This window comes from Penaeus japonicus, unplaced genomic scaffold (genome assembly GCF_977035675.1).
Source record: "Penaeus japonicus unplaced genomic scaffold, GWHDUDI00000001_assembly GWHDUDI00000026, whole genome shotgun sequence".
Classification (NCBI taxonomy): Eukaryota; Metazoa; Arthropoda; class Malacostraca; order Decapoda; family Penaeidae; genus Penaeus; species Penaeus japonicus.
The window spans coordinates 26,721,425-26,738,924 of record NW_028234428.1 but is presented as its reverse complement, the minus strand read 5'-3'; the positions used below and the strand labels follow the sequence as shown (position 1 = coordinate 26,738,924).

General features: G+C 34.8%; 1 protein-coding gene across 5 annotated transcripts in view; it reads right to left on the bottom strand.

Moving 5' to 3' along the window:
- Positions 1 to 797: 797 nt before the first annotated feature.
- The window catches only part of Gnptab (N-acetylglucosamine-1-phosphate transferase subunits alpha and beta), a 16,756-nt gene continuing 53 nt past the window's right edge, over positions 798 to 17,500 (bottom strand). Inside the window, exons 1-18 of one of the 5 annotated variants that reach the window (XM_043021654.2) lie at positions 17,413 to 17,500; positions 14,964 to 15,165; positions 14,093 to 14,169; positions 11,251 to 11,400; positions 10,147 to 10,349; positions 9,804 to 9,925; positions 9,286 to 9,483; positions 6,952 to 7,151; positions 6,451 to 6,553; positions 5,810 to 6,052; positions 5,221 to 5,338; positions 4,674 to 4,873; positions 3,603 to 4,519; positions 3,103 to 3,255; positions 2,774 to 2,942; positions 2,422 to 2,603; positions 1,981 to 2,239; positions 798 to 1,683 (exon numbers count right to left, since the gene is read on the bottom strand). The exon at positions 17,413 to 17,500 is cut by the window's right edge and continues 53 nt beyond it. In XM_043021654.2, coding sequence (XP_042877588.2) covers positions 1,612 to 1,683; positions 1,981 to 2,239; positions 2,422 to 2,603; positions 2,774 to 2,942; positions 3,103 to 3,255; positions 3,603 to 4,519; positions 4,674 to 4,873; positions 5,221 to 5,338; positions 5,810 to 6,052; positions 6,451 to 6,553; positions 6,952 to 7,151; positions 9,286 to 9,483; positions 9,804 to 9,925; positions 10,147 to 10,349; positions 11,251 to 11,400; positions 14,093 to 14,169; positions 14,964 to 15,098 — 3,501 coding nt within the window. In that variant the 5' untranslated portion in view covers positions 15,099 to 15,165; positions 17,413 to 17,500 and the 3' untranslated portion in view covers positions 798 to 1,611. Of the gene's footprint in view, positions 1,684 to 1,980; positions 2,240 to 2,421; positions 2,604 to 2,773; positions 2,943 to 3,102; positions 3,256 to 3,602; positions 4,520 to 4,673; positions 4,874 to 5,220; positions 5,339 to 5,809; positions 6,053 to 6,450; positions 6,554 to 6,951; positions 7,152 to 9,285; positions 9,484 to 9,803; positions 9,926 to 10,146; positions 10,350 to 11,250; positions 11,401 to 14,092; positions 14,170 to 14,963; positions 15,166 to 16,937; positions 17,020 to 17,086; positions 17,221 to 17,280; positions 17,305 to 17,408 lie in introns of those variants that run through there. The other 4 variants (XM_043021653.2, XM_043021657.2, XM_043021652.2 and 1 more) reach the window with 4 other exon arrangements.

The following is a 17,500-nucleotide window of genomic DNA, read 5'->3' as shown; positions in this document are numbered from 1 at the left end:
CATTTTTTCTAAATCGGGGGATCTTGGTATTTTTCAAGATATCTTTTCTTGACCTTCGTCAGTATCTCATTTCCATCTTGATTCAACTTTTAAACTGTTTTTACTTTTCCAGTCATAATTTGGATTTCATTTTTTTTAATTATTCTCAAAATACCAAATTTTCAAACTTTAATTCTTTCTCCTTAAATCACCAGATTGAACTTTCACACGAAAAATGAATAAAAGATAGATACGTTAAGTATAATATGTATAAATTAGAATAAAAAAGATAAATGGATAAAAAATGAATAAATAGAAAATAAATATGGATAATTACATGTGGTAACTTAATGAATAAACAATGGAAGTACATAATTAATTGAAAAAAACAGAGACAGATAATTTGGTAGATTAATAAACAGTATAAATGAACAAGTAAAAAATATAACCAAAGCATAAGTGAATAAATTACAAAGAATAGAAGAAACCTTAATTATTTATGAACAACTGAATCTATATTTATTAAAGATAATATAACTAATATTCTAAAGTTGAACATTCTTTATGATAAAAAAGGGATATTTGGACACCTACATTATTCTTCTTACTGTTCATTTTTTGTTTTATTAAATTGTTCATTCTTTATTCACTTATTTATGCTCTTGCTCATATACCTTGATACTGCATCTTACAATAAATTTTCATGTACGGAAACACACACACATACACGCAAATGCACCCACACACACAAGCACACACACACATACACATGCGTGCTCACACTCACAAACACAAAAGGTATCTATATAAACACAAAATTTTGTTTTTCTTTCTCTATTCATGGACACACAAAGCAAATATGCATAATAAAATACATAAAATAAACAATGTATATTTCTTCCCTTTATTACATACATATTGCCCATCTGTACAGGATATGTAAAACATATATTGTTCACTTCTTTGCATGTGGTACATGATAAATCACAGCAGAGACATTTTCCAAGACAAGTGCAACCACAAAGCTCATGACTAGAGTGATATCTGAAAAGATACTTTCCTTAACAACTGTATAAACTCTCTTCTTCTCTTCAACAACAGAAAAAAAGACATATCTAAACCGTAGGAAAATGGCATGATGACAAAATGTATGAACAAATTATGATACGAGACATGACTGATGAGTGCATAGATGACGAGTGAAAATGCTAACTACATGGTATGCCCCCCTGTATCACACTGGAAAAATCACAAGAGACCCATTCGCGACACGTTCCTGAAAAACGGTGCCAATTGCTAAGAAACGTGACTAAATAAAATACAACTACTGCAGAATGCTATAAAATCATCCTTTATAGTACCGAAACAAAACACATTCAATTGCTTCATAACGTTGCAAAATTCTTTTTATAGTACCAACACAAAATACAAACAAACTAATTATTTTTTTTAAATAAAATCATCCTTTTTAGAACCAAAACAAAATACATAAAACTGCTACAGATTGTTATAAAATCATCCTTTATAGTACCAAAACAAAAACATATGCACAAATAAACATAAAACTAATCACACTTGCATAACAAAACTCAAAAGAAAAGAAAAAAAAAATAAACCAATTTCCATTTATTCTTAGACTCTGATGCCTCCTAGGCCATCTCTCCGTCTCCGTCTCCTGCACCACTTTCTACGAAGACTCTCAAGCTGGAAGGAAATAAATATATGGATAAGTCTCGATGTCTTGCTTCCTCAACCATCTTTTTTCCCTTTTTATTTGTCACTACAAAACTACACAATTAAGAAATCTAGCTATCCTGGTAGTGCAGAAGATACTTTGAGCTATTCTGGGCAAGATGTCAATGTATGGGAATACTGTTATATGACTCAGAAATCTCTGCAAGAAATGCTGCATTCATGTTTGATTTATCAATTCAATATAGTATCAGTTTTCACACATTTCCTCTTTAGATATTGTTATCATAAAGCTTCCAAGCCTCTTACCTCTGTGCTAAAGAAGTTAATTAAGGTGAGCACAATTAAAGACGTCAGACAGGCATAAATTAAAGCCCGGATGAAGTCTCTCCATTTCCTCCAAGCTTGCAATTCTCTCACGTACAGGAAACGATTGCGGTAATTCAACGGCAATTCAAATGAAGAAGGCACGGGGAAGAGCGACTCGTACGTATCCTGAACCAGAGCGTGGATCAGGTCGTTGTCTTTGCTTCGTGGGTCTAGATTGCTATTAAGACAAATGAACTTCCTGCAATGGAATCGGGGAAAGGATTATCTTTCTAATCATATTGGGACAGAAGAAAAAGAATCAAGCATGATAAGAATGTAAAATTTCCCAGCTTAAGAAAGTAAACTTAAAAGACAACTGTTCATCTTTTGATAACATATATTGATGGAAATCACCATTACCTTTAGTAATAACAAACTAACCTTGGATTCTTACGAACTTCATCTAGCATGTGTACTACAACACTGACATTTGATGTAACCATCTTGAAGTGTATTACATCTTCTGACTGCTGGGTGTATTTATAATAATTCACTTTCTCCATTTTCTTCATAAGTGCTGAAAGTTCTTCACATTTCAAAACCAACTCCAGACTCACAGTTGGCTAGTAGAAAAGAATAGAAGAGGAAAACACTATTAGTCACACCTCATTCTGTAATCACATTGTCAATAATAATCACCGAACAACATTATGAATATGGAATTATCAAATAATAAAGGAAAAAATTACATATAAGTCATATAACTTTTCATAAAAGAGCAGCGAGAACTAACCAAGTCTGAGTCAGTGTATCGCTCGTATACAGGAGTGGGTACAGGTTGTGTCTCAATATTGCTAGAGCAATTATTCACAATTCTATGGAATGCTTGAACTGTACTGTAGTACAGCGGCAGGTCATTCGAACGAGTCAAGTATGTTCGTATTTCTCGATCTGACAAAGTCCTGTTATAAAGACAAGCATGATCAATATATCAATTCTTAAAAAATGGAATTTCATCAAACACAAAATCCTTAAAAAAAAATACCACTAAATTTTTAAAAAACAGACTGACAAGATAGAAAGTCATCATGAAAAAAAAAAAAAAAGCTATTGTGAACATACCCAGAACCGTCTGTATCAAAGCTTCGGAAAACCTGCTCCACATTTCTTGTTTTTTTTCTGCTCATGAGGAAATAAAAATAAGAAAAGGCATACTGCATGTCGTTAGCCTGACGGATCTTGTGTGAAGATGTCAAGCGGAACTCCTCTGAAAATCTGAAACCACAAATAAGAAGTTAAAATCAATCAATCAAGTCTAACGCACTAGGATCTTCATTCAATAACATATTCATTAATGAATGAGTAAGCAAGGCAACAGAATGAAAGTGTGGTCATTCTCCTCTTAATCTAGATGGACTATTCTAAATGCAGAAAGGAAGTGAGAAAGAGTAAGGAAAGAAAGACATAGGAAAGAAAAATAAAGTAAAAAAAATTCTGATGGATAAAACAAAATCAATATAAAAAATAATAATAGTAATAATAATAACAATAGAAATATTAACAATAACAATGACAATAATTAAAGCCATAAAGAAACACAGAAAGCCGGCAACTATAAATACCTGGACTGTAAATCTTCCATGATGCTTTTGCTGATAAAGTGGGGCATATGAGCTGGGACTCTTCTTGCCTGATAGCCAAATTCAGAATTATAGAGACGGTTCACGTGCAGCAATGACTCAGCAAACATGTCCATCAGGTGTCTTTTCCCAGGTTGCAGTCTTGGGAAGTCTTCTGGGGAATTTCTGACCTCCAATAAATCCTGATGGAAAAGCCCCTCCTTTTCCCATGGAAATTTCCCATTGTAGGAATCTATGGTACCGTCGTCAGCCTTTTTGATCATGTGTCCCATGTTTGGGTACAGTTCCCATTCTTCACCGCTTCTGTCCTCCAAGTCCACGTAATCCAAATCCTTATCATGAGGTGACCAAAGAAGATGCCTTATACTCCTAGGATTATTATCCTGGTTCAGCTCTCTGCTCTCATGTGCTTTGGAAAGAATCATGTTGACGTTTGTTCTGTTCTCTTGATCAAAATGATCTTTCTGGACTTTTGAGTTATTCACCTCATTACCTCTCCTTTCAAGGATATTTTTTGTTGTCTCTTTTTCGTTGGCAAATTCATATTTCTGATCAAACACGAGCTTATGCCCTGCATTTTCCTCCATAAATTTTGATATGAGACCAGATTTCTTCCTTTTGAAGCCATTTTGTGTCAGTTCTCCCTCTCTGAGCTGTGTTTCTAAATGTAAGACATTCTGAATCAGAGACTGGGGGAGGTCTGAAGCATTGACATTCACAAGACCGTACTTTAATTCCTTGGTGTCTGCTGTCTCTAGCTTCTTGGCCAGCACCTTGGGAGAGACCTCTTCAAAAGTATAATTTCTGTATACTATCTTCGATTTTTCGGTGATGTTCTTTGTAACTTTAGTCACTTCGGTCTTATTTACTGCAGTATTCCATTTCATTGTCAGAAAATACTGAAAGAGAAATTCAAATTTAGTACCCTATATATAAAATGCTTCATTTTAAGTGAAGTAATTTAACATCCAAATGTAAAAGTTCTGTGTAATATTTCACACAAAAAAATTTACCAATCATAAACACACTAAAAACTGTAAGAGCATTACAAACCATTTCCGAGTGTTCTTTGCTAGTAATATTAAACTCAAGGTGCAGTGTCATGGTTAAATTGTTCTTCAGGAAAACGAAGAGTACTTTCTGCGCTGTATTCACTGCCAGGCTGCGAACCCCAGCATGCTCCGTATACCGCCCGTCAATGCTCTTGTTGGGCATCAGAAGAGTCGAGATATTCATCCATGCTATAGATATACCTGCCGATGCCCATGATAAGCTTTGCATTAGTGGAAAATGCAGAAGAGATTCCAAATTACAAATTGAAAGTATCACATTGCACAGTTCGCATCCTCACATATACCCAACAACAAAAAAGTGCAAGACAGACATGCTATACAAAGAAATATAAAGGAATTTCCGAGACTCTGCTAGTAACAAACCATTTCATCCAAATTACATTCATTGTTATCATATCATGCTCTTAAAATGCTTGAACTAAACAACACAGATAACATCATTCACCTTCTAACTGCAAACTGAATATACCCTTTTCCCTGAACTAATATTCCTAAAAACTTGAATGCCAAGAATTGCATATGCTTACCTTTTGGCAAAATGTATGTGACATTTGACGTGGTTGGAACAGATAATTCATAAAGCTTTCTCATAGTTTCGACTCCACAATCTCCACCGTCATATCCACAAGCTGGGACATTGCATGCCTGAAAATAAAATAAAACATGTCATGCAGGAAAAAATCTAATGATACTACTAATAAAGATATTACTCATCATCATTAGTGACTTAAAAAAAAAAAAAAAAAAAAAAAAAAAAAAAAAAAAAGTAATAATGATTAATAATAAAAATAACAATAAAAATGATAATAATAACAACAAACATGCAATCATAATTAATAATAATATATAATAATAAAATAATAATAATAATGATAATAATACCAATAATAAAACAATAATAACTAATAAAAACATTAACAACAACAACATCAATATCAATAATAAAAATAATGATAATAATAATAACAACAATAATATTAATAATAGTAATGAAAAATATGGTGATTTTATATATACATATATAAATATCAATCATAACCTAGAACTCAAATACTGTAAATAAACACTTCAGCACTATCAAAGCTCCAGTATAGTATGAACCAGAAATCAACTCACATGATCACAGTACTTGTCAGCCAACCAGAGATCAGAGCACGAAGAAGCACAGAATTCTGGCGTATCGTCAACTCCAAAATCATAATCCATGTCGAGACCCCCTCCGTCACTCTTGCCTCCCGTGCAGTCTCCTCCGTCCCACTCGCAAGCACTCGTATTGCATGAGCTGTCGCAATATCCGTCCCCTAGCCAGGACCCGGGACAGCCGGAGGAGCATTCCGGGAGAGACCACGATAAATAGACCTGTGGAGAGACTAAATGTGATCTTTGCACCACGAAATAGGTCAGAGTGCCCAACTAACTGGATTTTGGATAACGGCACATCCAGTTTCAGTATTAATTTTCCTGTCTAACAATGTCTGAATGATGTAAATCCACAAACAGCTTGAATGTGTGAAAAAATTTAGTGTAGACTTCATTTGAATTGTAGTTCTTTGCTGAACTATGTCATAAGTACCATTTTCAAAGAAATTAACAGCAGTGACATTTAACCTACGATGCAACACTGCTCTTTCAAAAAATTGGAAGAAAACCGAAGTAAAAAAAGAGCAACTCAAAATTCCCAATCAGCTACCATCACTCATTGCTCTTCATAATGAAGAAAACCTAACGCCCTGAGTACAATAGGGATAAGTAACTACCTTGAACCCAGTAGCTGGAGAGTGGAAATCATCTGGCCAAACTTCCGATCCCAGCATTACATCGTCATTCAGGTAAAGAAAATGCTCAGATAGTCCTGGAATTCTGCAATGAATAATTCAAATAAACAAACGTACCAAAAGGATAAACTTACATATATACATTTATGTGGAATACTGACTAGCAAATTCAAAAGACCGCAAAATGAGTAACATTTATGTGAAATACCAACTAGCAAATTGAAGAGACCACAAAATTAGCAACATACCATATAAGTCAAAACTGCTCATATAAATTTATGTGAAATAGGAACTAGCAAACTCAAGAGATCACAAAACAATACATCAAGCATTTTAGGTTTTGTATGACTACATATTTTTTTTGACTACATATTATTAATTTCCCAATTGCTAAACACTGATACTCCCAATAAACTATTACTGTAATCAAAGAAAATATTGCAAAATAATTCCTTATTACAGTACAGTACAATAATTCCATACCTGTGGATGTGACTTTCAATAGCTGGAGATGAGTATGTAGGAAGATGACTGTCATTGACAAAGATCTGATCATGAGTAATGATGGTGAGGCGCGAATGATCGAGATTTAGCCAGTAAGGAATCTGCCCATTCGTCACGAGAAATATTCGTCTCACCCATGGGGCAAACTTCTCTAAAGATCGAAGTGAATAACGCAGTTCCTATGGGTCAATGAGAAGAACTGTTTAAGATATCAATTTAAAAGGTTCCATTATGTTTCCATAAATTAGAGAGTATATATAATTAAACATATTATAAATCTTTAGCTGAATACCATATGCATCTGCATATAAGAGTATTGTGTGTGCTGTTGAAGAAACAAGTTCCTGTACCCTCTTGGTTCCTTGATTTCTATTCCGAAGTTGGCATTTGTTATAATCGGGTGATTGAATATGAAATAAATACAGAAATAAAAAATGAATCTGAAATATGCCAAACCTCTCCACTAATCCCACATGACAAACACCTTTGTTTAAGCTTACTAAAGGGGAAGCATGAATTCTTTTCCACAACTTTGACAGACATCAAATAAAATTTCCAATTAAAATGAGTTTTAAGCAATTAATCTGTGCATAAGACTACCCCATGTCTGATACCTAATGGAAAGAGATTTTATTATCCTACTAGTCAGTTCCGAAGCATCTCACTGACTTATGGAGTATTGCCGTGAAGTAGAATTTTTTGCTAAATATTGCAAAATTACAGAAATCAACAAATTCCTCTCCGAGATGAATCTGGGTAAGTTGACACTCTCACACATCTTCATTTGATCAGGAAGCTTATCTCTCATAATACTGCATGAAGTTTTACTAAAGAAAATTGTGATTTTATAAAGGTGTAAATGAGACAATAACTTCACAACATAAGAGATGTGTTTAATGCTTTTCAATTATTTTCATCACAGTTATATGAGATAATCCAAGTGTATCATCCCTTGTGGACGGCAAATAGATTTGCTTGCCCAGTCTCCAGGATGAGTTTCATTTCAGAGCGAGGCAGCTTCACGCAACATACTTTGACTTTTCCCACTCTCTTTCAGTCACTTATTATAAATGCTGTAGTGAATTAACCCATCCCCGATGGGGGAATTCTAGCCTTGAATGTCCAAATGCCGGGGCGTTCGAATTATTAGGCCTAAATCAATTGAATGGCTGGCACAATACTGTGCTGCCCGGCAACTGGGCTTTTGAATGCGCGGTACACATGCTGTACCACCCGTCCTGTGTGGGTTAAAACTGTAGTTTAGGGCCCATATCAGCTAATTATTTCCTTTATACTTAGTGTGATAGATGTATTGCTGTTCTATGGGAGGACGAAAAGCAACTTTCTTTTTTCATATCTACGTATTGCCATGAAAGAATACGAAAAATATAACCATCCACAGTGAAGAAAACATGAGGAAGGGGGGAGGAAGGAAACCTGTATTTATGAGTGAGTGCCACAGTAAAAGGCATTCCTACTGGCACAGGAGCACATTGTAGACAATGGGCATGGTTTGAGTCACCTTCCTCTTCTCATTCTGCCTGCATTTCCTACATCTGCAGTACTTTAGAGGAAGAGGTCAGCAACTGACCATGTGCCATTGCTCTATAAAGGTAGTGTTTGGTAGAGACAGTGAATGGGTACCATTCAAGGCTCTCTCTCCTGCTGGTGCTAGGTTTTGGATTTTAGGTGAAACCCATTTTACTTAATATTATAGTAATTATGATTGCAATTGCCATCATCAAACATTCATTACTCACAGAACAATAAAATAACGCAGTGATCCAAAATCCTTGAAGGTCATGTACGTCAGGACACCTGTTTTCAGGCCAGAGCTCCAGCATCATGTATGTCATGACACTCATACACAATGGGTTAATTACGGTCTCATTTATACCTTTATCTACATCTGTCATAATTAACTCTATATGCCATATGTTGCTTTTGGTGGCATCATTTTACACTTACACTTAGTGAGCTAGTCTCCAGGCAGTTAGTACTACATAAGGCAATCTTGAGAGAGGGTGCGGCAACACTCACCCCCAGATTAATGAAAATTTGCCGCATGCTTATGCCATTACCTTGAATGATTCAGATTTAGTGCAGAAACATGACTATACTGTTTATCCCATTTGGAATGTTAGTAGCAATCTAAGTAGCCTGATGGTCACAGTTATGAAAGGAAAATAAGAAATGTCTTTCCACCCATCTCAGAGGAGTAACTTCTCATTTACATTTTTCCTAACACCAATTCCGTCTTATATGCTTGCATATATGGTATCCCCTTTTGCTGTGTCAACAAATATCACTTACTTCATTATCTATAAATCTATTAACATCCACTTCTTTTAAGTGGTCTTCTTTATCAGGCTGTAACATTAACATAGCCTGTCTAACTTTGAGTGTTTCTGGTAAGCCTTCACTGTTTACAGTTGTCTGAAGAAGGTGAGAAATAAGTTCTTCATCTCTGCATTCCACCAGCTGCACAGCATTGGCCTCTGACACAGTACACTGCATGGAGAGGTGATATTAGATACTATAATTGGAAAATAATGTCTACATTTCATTCTTCCTTAATGAAAAAATATATAGTAACAGACTGGGCAATCTGAAGTGTCAAAGACAATTTAAAGAGTGGAAACTATCCTGGGAGGAGGGGGCAGGTGAGAAAACAAATACGATGAAGAAGAAGAAGAAGAAGACAAAGAAAAACAAGAAGAAAGAAAAGAAGTAGAAAATCTTAACAGCACAAGGACACCATCAAAAAAAAGAGAAGAAAAAAACTTCAATACACCACTGTGATACAAAAAGAAGAATTTACTTCAACTCACCAAAGAAGTGATATCAGAATGCTGAGGAAACAAAATCTGGAGAAGAGAAGCATGAGGAATTGTTGTGCCTCCTGATACTATTGCTGCATGTCTCTGCTTCACACCCCAGCCACCACCAACATCTATAAAGCATACATAATATACATTTCATTATAAAAGAATGGGGAATACAGCCACATCTGTTTTAAAAATATTTTATATAATTTCCTAATAATAAGATTCTTTTAAATATTTATATCACCTAACAATTTCAAAACCGTTATTGTGTCTAAACACGTTCATGCTGTTTCCTTCATCAAAATAAAACATATACCTCAGTAAAGACATTCGTTCATCAGCTTACCTGAGGTCCAATAAGCTTGCCTTGGCTGAGAGTGATTCCCAACAGCCTCGGACAATGTTGACATCACTGTGTCAACCGAGTTTTCATTTGAGACGCGGACTACGGTGAAGTTCCGTGTATAACTATTGTGAGCGATACTATAGTGGCCAACTTCTATAACGGAAGGTATTGATAGAAGAAATGACTTAGATAACGTTGGTTCTCTGGAAAAAATACCCCAAAAATAGAAATACAAGAATATAAAGAACTTGGGCTTATTTGCCTCACAACCAATGTAAAAAAAAAATCAGCAAGTTATATCTCAGGCTCATACTTCAACACACTATACTTAGCAACATCAACCATTAGGAAAGAATCAAAAATACAAAATATAGTTCTTAAGAATATTCAATCATAAAACAAGCTCTTAAAGTTTCAATCAACATTTCTTTGGATACCACATTTAACTTGAGAAATGTGCAATCATGAAATTTGGCCATTGTGGTATGTCTTAAATGACAATAATCAAAAGTTTCTGAAAATGTCTTCTGAATTATTCAAGCCAAGACAGACATACATCGGCACTTTGATACATGACTTAGAAATCCCTAGAATAAATGCAAAGATTCTAAATAGAATACATGTTTGATAAAATATTTAAGAGACAAATCACTACAAGTGCTATGCACGGTGACTGTAGGTCAATATTGTACTGATATTTTTAAAAAATCCGTTACTGGTAAATTACTTCTCAAATCCAGCAGGATTTATAGGAACCAGTATCTATATTTCCTAAAAGGTTACTCCTGATTAAATTTTGATCCAATTCTTTTCAATATCTACTTAATTTACCTCTTGCGTTTCTTCACTACTGCATAAGAAAAATACTTTACTTTCTCTTTCCTATTACAAATAAAACATACATTTATTCATCCCCAGCATTTCAAGACAATTTCTAAAGACATGCAACACACATCACCTTGTTCCCTAGTAATAAGTCCTTCCAAGATAATACAATTCTGAAGCAATCACTACCAATGACGTACAAGTCCACCGTACTCACTCATCTAAACCTCCACAACACATCCATTGCTTTTAGAAGCATAGATACCATGAATTACTTACAACAGACTAATATAAGGAGCACTGACACAATGGGACAGGGGGCATGAGTCCTGAAAGCCACTTGCCAGTGCTTGAAGTCCCTGTATCAAGTCTGGGTCACTTCCATTCACCCAGGTGTACACCACATCAATTGGTAACCCATTTGACATTCTGAAAAAGAGGTTGTATTAGTTTGAAACTTGAGACTTGAAATTAGAGGTTACTGTTATCTTTTACTTACTAATTCTGAAACAAGAATTGATCAAATTACTGAAAATATGGAGATGGAGTGATCGACATGCAGGGCAATAGTTTCTCAAAAAAGAAAAATATAACAGTGTTTGACACCGATTTTACTCCCAACATCCTTCCAAGAATACTCTTTAAGCCATCCAATCCCATAACAAAGAGACAAGGTTTATTTTTCCTTTTCTTTCCACCCAATCATAACATTTTGCAATAAAATTATGATAGAAGATTTGTCAATATCTGTTATCAGAAAAAAAAAAGTTTCCCTAAAAAATAAATATATAAAGAAATCAAAAAACTGTATATCACATAAGCAGGTATGGATACTAATAAAATGTGTCTGCCACTCTCAAGCCTCTCAACTATTGTAATTTGGCCCTTGGACCAAATTGGCTGAAGACTCCTAGTTTTTTTTCTCTGAGAAATCTGGAGGTTTATTGGTGAGTCTGAAGAACTAATACATTCATATATATACATATGTACATATATATATATATATATATATATATATATATATATATATATATATATATATTTATGTACACATATAGATAGATAATCAGGTAGACAGATATATATATAGCAAGCCATGAAACAGACTTCAGGCTCAAACTAATATCAGTAAAAAAGTGAATAAAAGTTGAATACACAATTTTTTTTATAATATGTTGTTCTCAGTGTCTACATATCATACACTAGGTGCAGTGTAACTGTATATTAGTAAAGGTTTCCTTCCTGAATGTCTTCTGATTAAATATGAAAATAACAAGGAAAAATTCTAGAGGATACAATAATGAAAAGATATCAAAAATACTTTAAAAAAAGTATTGAGATTTTAAATTATTATTTTCTTAAGATTTCTTTTAAAAATAATAAGATAAAGCAAATATATAGATAAATAAATAATTTCAAAAAATACTAATAATAGAAATAAAGAAAAAAAAAAAAAAATTTGTTAACCCATTGCAGACGGAGATAAATTTGCTTGCCCAGCCTCCAGGATAGGTTTTATTTCAGAGAGAGACCGCTTAAAGCAATATAATTTGAAGCATCCCAGTCTCTTTCAGTCATTCATTGTAAAACTAGAGCGGTTTTTGTGTTTTATTTTTTTGCGTGTTTTACTGAGTTTAGAGACTTATATGTGCCGTATGACAGGCTCTATCAGTGCTGCAGTTGACTAAAATTGTAGTATGTTATTCATATTAGCTCATTATTTTCTTTATACTCAATGTGATAGAAGTATTGCTGTTTTATGGGAGGACAAAATGCAACTTTATTTTTTCGTATTTTTGTGCTGTCATGAACGAATACGAAACATATAACCACCTACAATAAAGATAACAAGAAGAGGTAGGGAAGAGGAATGAAACCTGTGCTTGTGACTGTGAGTGCCACAGTGAAAGACATCCATATTGGCACAGGAGCACATTTTAGACACTGGGTATGGATTGAGTCACCTTCCTCTTCTCGTTCTGTCTGCACATCCTTCATCGGCGGTACTTTAGAGCAAGGGTTCATCAACTTAGTGTGTGCCATCGCTCTATAGAGACAGTGCATGCTAGAGACCGTGGATGGGTGCCATTCAAGGCTCTCTCACCTGCTGGTGCTAGAAAAAAGTGGTGCCATCTAGGTTTTGGACGTTAAGCTTGCACGGTATTACGGTAATTATAGTAATTAGGACTGCAGTAGCCATCATCACTCATTCCTTTTTCATAGCAAAATAAAATAGCACAGTGATCCAAAATCCCCGAACGTCGTGTACGTCATGACGCCCGTCGTCAGGCCAAAGCTCCTACGTCATGTATGTCATGACACCCGTACGCAATGGGTTAATACACACTTTGAGAAATTACTTTTACCCTATTCTGGGATGAGCCACATCTTAATTAAAAGAATAAAGAACTTGTAATTTCAGCAAAAGGCAAAATGCAACCTAGCTAAAGGAATAAATAAAAAGAAAAATGCAACTTAACTAAAGGCATAAAAAAATGCAGTACAAATGTGATCCGATCCTGTTAAACATGTCCGCTGCAGAGGGGCTCAATATGCACTTCCAGGGATGACACTAATTACTAGACAAAATGCTACAGGCCTCTAAAACCAAGGGCATCACATAAAGTCTGAACAATTTAGATGAAATTACAAGCTTAGTCATTTTAAAGTAATTCCATAAAACTTAATTTATCAGTCTGCCAAACTCTATGGTGAATTTTTTAAAAGTATGTAATATAATTATTTGATTTGTCTTGTATTATGGGGTGGAGTCAGGGTTCACATAAGCTAGTGAATACTACTTCTATTATACTTTCAAACTTAAAAAGTATGATTTTCCAAGCTAGTTTCTAATATCAGTCTGTATTTTGGTTTGCCTGTCAGTAACTAAATATAGACTTTATTTGTGCTTGTATTCATATACAATGCAAAGAAAGATACATACAGATAAAGATATAGCTATGCACAAAGATATAGCTATGTATAAAGATACACAAGATATAACTATATAGATACATAAATATATACAAATTCTAAGATATTTTCTAATACTAATGCAGAAAGAAAAATATCTGAAAAGCTTTTACGTCCACACCAAAACATAGGAAAGATGAAAACTTACTGTTCTAATAGATTTTCACTTCTTATGTTGTCTGTAAAAACATTTAAGGATCTATAGGCAGCTAAATCTACTTGATCCTGCAAAGAGAAGAGATAATTCATGAGCTACTTTTTTTTTATGGAAAATCAAATTAAAAAGTTAAATAACACACACCAAAAAAATAAAAAAATAAAAAATAGACACACAACTTTACTGGCATTCTCACATCTATATTACTTGCGATTGATAAACATATCATACACATGCAGATAGACTTCTATTTGCATACAATTACTTATTAGAAACATCAAAATATGCTGGACATACTAGATAAATATTTTGAAACCAATATGATGGAATAATTTTATGGAATGCAATTTCTTCAAATGAAACAATCATGCCTATTAAAAATTAAAGAAGCGTTAAAATCTGCAAAACAATATAACAATCTACCATTCTCTTATTACTGTGAACATGTTTTACTTTTTGCCTTTTTGTCCATTATCCCCTTATGACCTACTATCTGTTATCATACTATTGGAATCAAAAAGAGTTGAAATCATATACACAGAATATACTGAATCAAACTATTAACATCTTGATGTAATTCAGTTATACATATAAAAAGAATATAATTGCAGGTAAAGCATAGACTTTACAGTGTGTCTTTTAACTACCTATCTACCATCAGAAAATTTTCGCCTTCTCACTTTTTAAAGACATGAAGGGAACGTGCGCAGAAATGCAAACAAGACATACCAAAGGCTATTTAGTAATTCATGCTATATAAGGCAAATAAGTGAAAAGAACACCAAAAGGAACAAATTACACATCCAGTTTAATTCATCATACAAGGAAATTCTCTAAAGACACAGTACAATGCCTTACTTACCAGCCAATGCCCGCACCAGAAGCCAATGGCAAACACGGAGCTGAACACACAAAGAATGACGGCAACCAGCGGTGGAGGATGGGTTAGCACTGCGTCGAGCACCCATCTCTGCCACCATTTCCAGAGACTACGCATGTTTCAGCTTTTGAGACTGTGGTTCGCAGTTACCATGAAGGGCTCGTTATCATAGCTGCTGGATGTACTGTTGGGAGAGAAGATATAGGGTTTTGAGGGAGGAGAAAATGTTGGTTAAATTGTTGTAAAACATGGAAACAAATGTAAAAACAAAAACACCATTCTTTCTGTCTGTCTGCCTGTCTGTCTCTGTCTGTCTGTCTGTCTCTCTCTGTAATCCTATACAAAAATCAGCACCATTACTCCTTTAACCCAAAGGCTCTGGGAAATAATTGGAGTGCACTAGCTGCTGCAGTCGGATAAATATCTAGGTAGCCCGTTTAAAAAGAATTAGAAGCACAAGAAAGTTTTATTATGGTTTCATTGAAAAATAAAAGCTTAAAAAAAATGTTTAGGCTGATTTTGGAAGGCTGTGGTTTGAATACAAGTGCCATTAGTCATAATGCAGAGAGAAGCCTCCATTATCGTGGTATGCATAGGTGTTATATATGAATTCAGGTCTACCCTTTCCATGAAATATGTATATAAATATGATATATTAGCAAAGTGATAATTAGTTTTTGGTATAATAGGTCATCCTAACTGAAGCAATATGCCTGCAATTTCAAAAAGGAAAAATATAGTACAAAAGTGATCCAATCTTGTGAAACTACCCATTCTAGACGGGTTAATGATGTACAATAATTATCATTTGCTGAATTGATTACGTACATGACTACTAAATCCCAAACCATAAGTTTTAAGTTAATATGAATGAAAACGAGACATTTTAAGAGTGTGCACAATGTACTGCCTCAGGTGATGTTCCTCCAGCACATAAGATAGAGTTAGGACTGGTTCCTTATTTCACGGCAAATCACCAGGATGCCCTACAAACTTTATCTATTATACATGATAGAGGTTTGTTGTCCTTTCAGCAGAGTATTAAAGGCACAGAAGCCAAAGCAAGCACTTGAATCATTGCAGTGTATCTCTGATAAGCAATTGAAGGTTTACCTTTATTGTTGGTCAACAGTTCTTAACAATAAGATTGATATTATTATTATTTTCGATCTCCATGCAGTTTTTAATTCAGTGTTTACATTTTGCACAGATTATTTTTCATGTAAATGTATAAATGACACCCACACATCAGCCTTTCATCTTGCGTCGAACTGTGCAGCCTGTGGGACTGCCGCTGCTTTGGCAAAGGCCAACAAATCTCAACGACACATATTATGGTAAGGTAGAGGTCGTAAACATCCCTGGGGATTAGACTTTAAATAGGAACCAGTCTATGCTCTATCTTGTCAAATGTATATAATGGTTTGCTAGCCTTTGCCAGAGCAAGAAATAAAGAGGCACAGAAACAGCTCAGCACAGCGATACTGTCATTTGCACTTCTAACTGCAAACCTTCCATCACAAAAATCAGTAAGCTAGAAATTGGATTTGGATAGAACACCCAATATAACTAAGAGAAGAAAAATCAAATTTTTAACCCATGGAAGACGTATTCTACATAATCGTCACTGCATTGCCCTCTATCTCTGCATTATAGTTTTCTTGATAATTACACTTTTTTTTTCTTTTATCACGTTTCACCAAAAGCCAACACAGCAATAAGAACTAATTAAAAGAGCTTAAAGTCAACCACCTCAGAAATCTCCATTAAGCTCAAACACTTTATCTAATCAGGTAGCAATTAAAGTCTACAACAGAACTTCAAAAAACCCTGAAACAACACATAAGCAAAACTACATAACTTTCAACACTACACTCAGTACACCTAAAGCAACCATGAGAACACATATAAACACAACTCACCATACATAAACATAAAAAAAAAACATATACATACACATCAAACTCAACCCAACAGACAAACTTCACAACTATTCCACACTACACAAGACTACACCCGACTCAAAAAATAAAAAAAATATAACAATAATAAAAAGAATGAGGTATCAAAGCGAGCAACAATTCAGAAAAGTGTATCCAACCCACCGCTGAACACATCCTATTGACACAAACAAGGTGTCACTCCAAATCAGCTGCTGAAAATGACACCAAACAGGAAAGTCGTGTGCATCTCCAGCCAGTCCCTCCCTCGCGCCCTTGTTTACACGGGACACGTAAACACATGGCAGACGAAACTACAACGTGTAATTATATGTGAGAACGAACGGTGGGTGGTTTACATGTTACGTGACGATTCGGATAAAGTGTGTAATGCTGTGATGATAGCTTTCTGATGATCTCTCTCTAAAAGGAAAGAGTAATATCACAAGAAAGTGGAAAGGAAGAGGAAGAGGAACCGGTGTATTACCCACGCGGAGGAAGAAGTGGTTCTCCGCGGCTGACAGATGTGGCGAACACCTGCCGAGGGGGTGGCATTTCTTGTTTTTGTCTTGCTGGAGT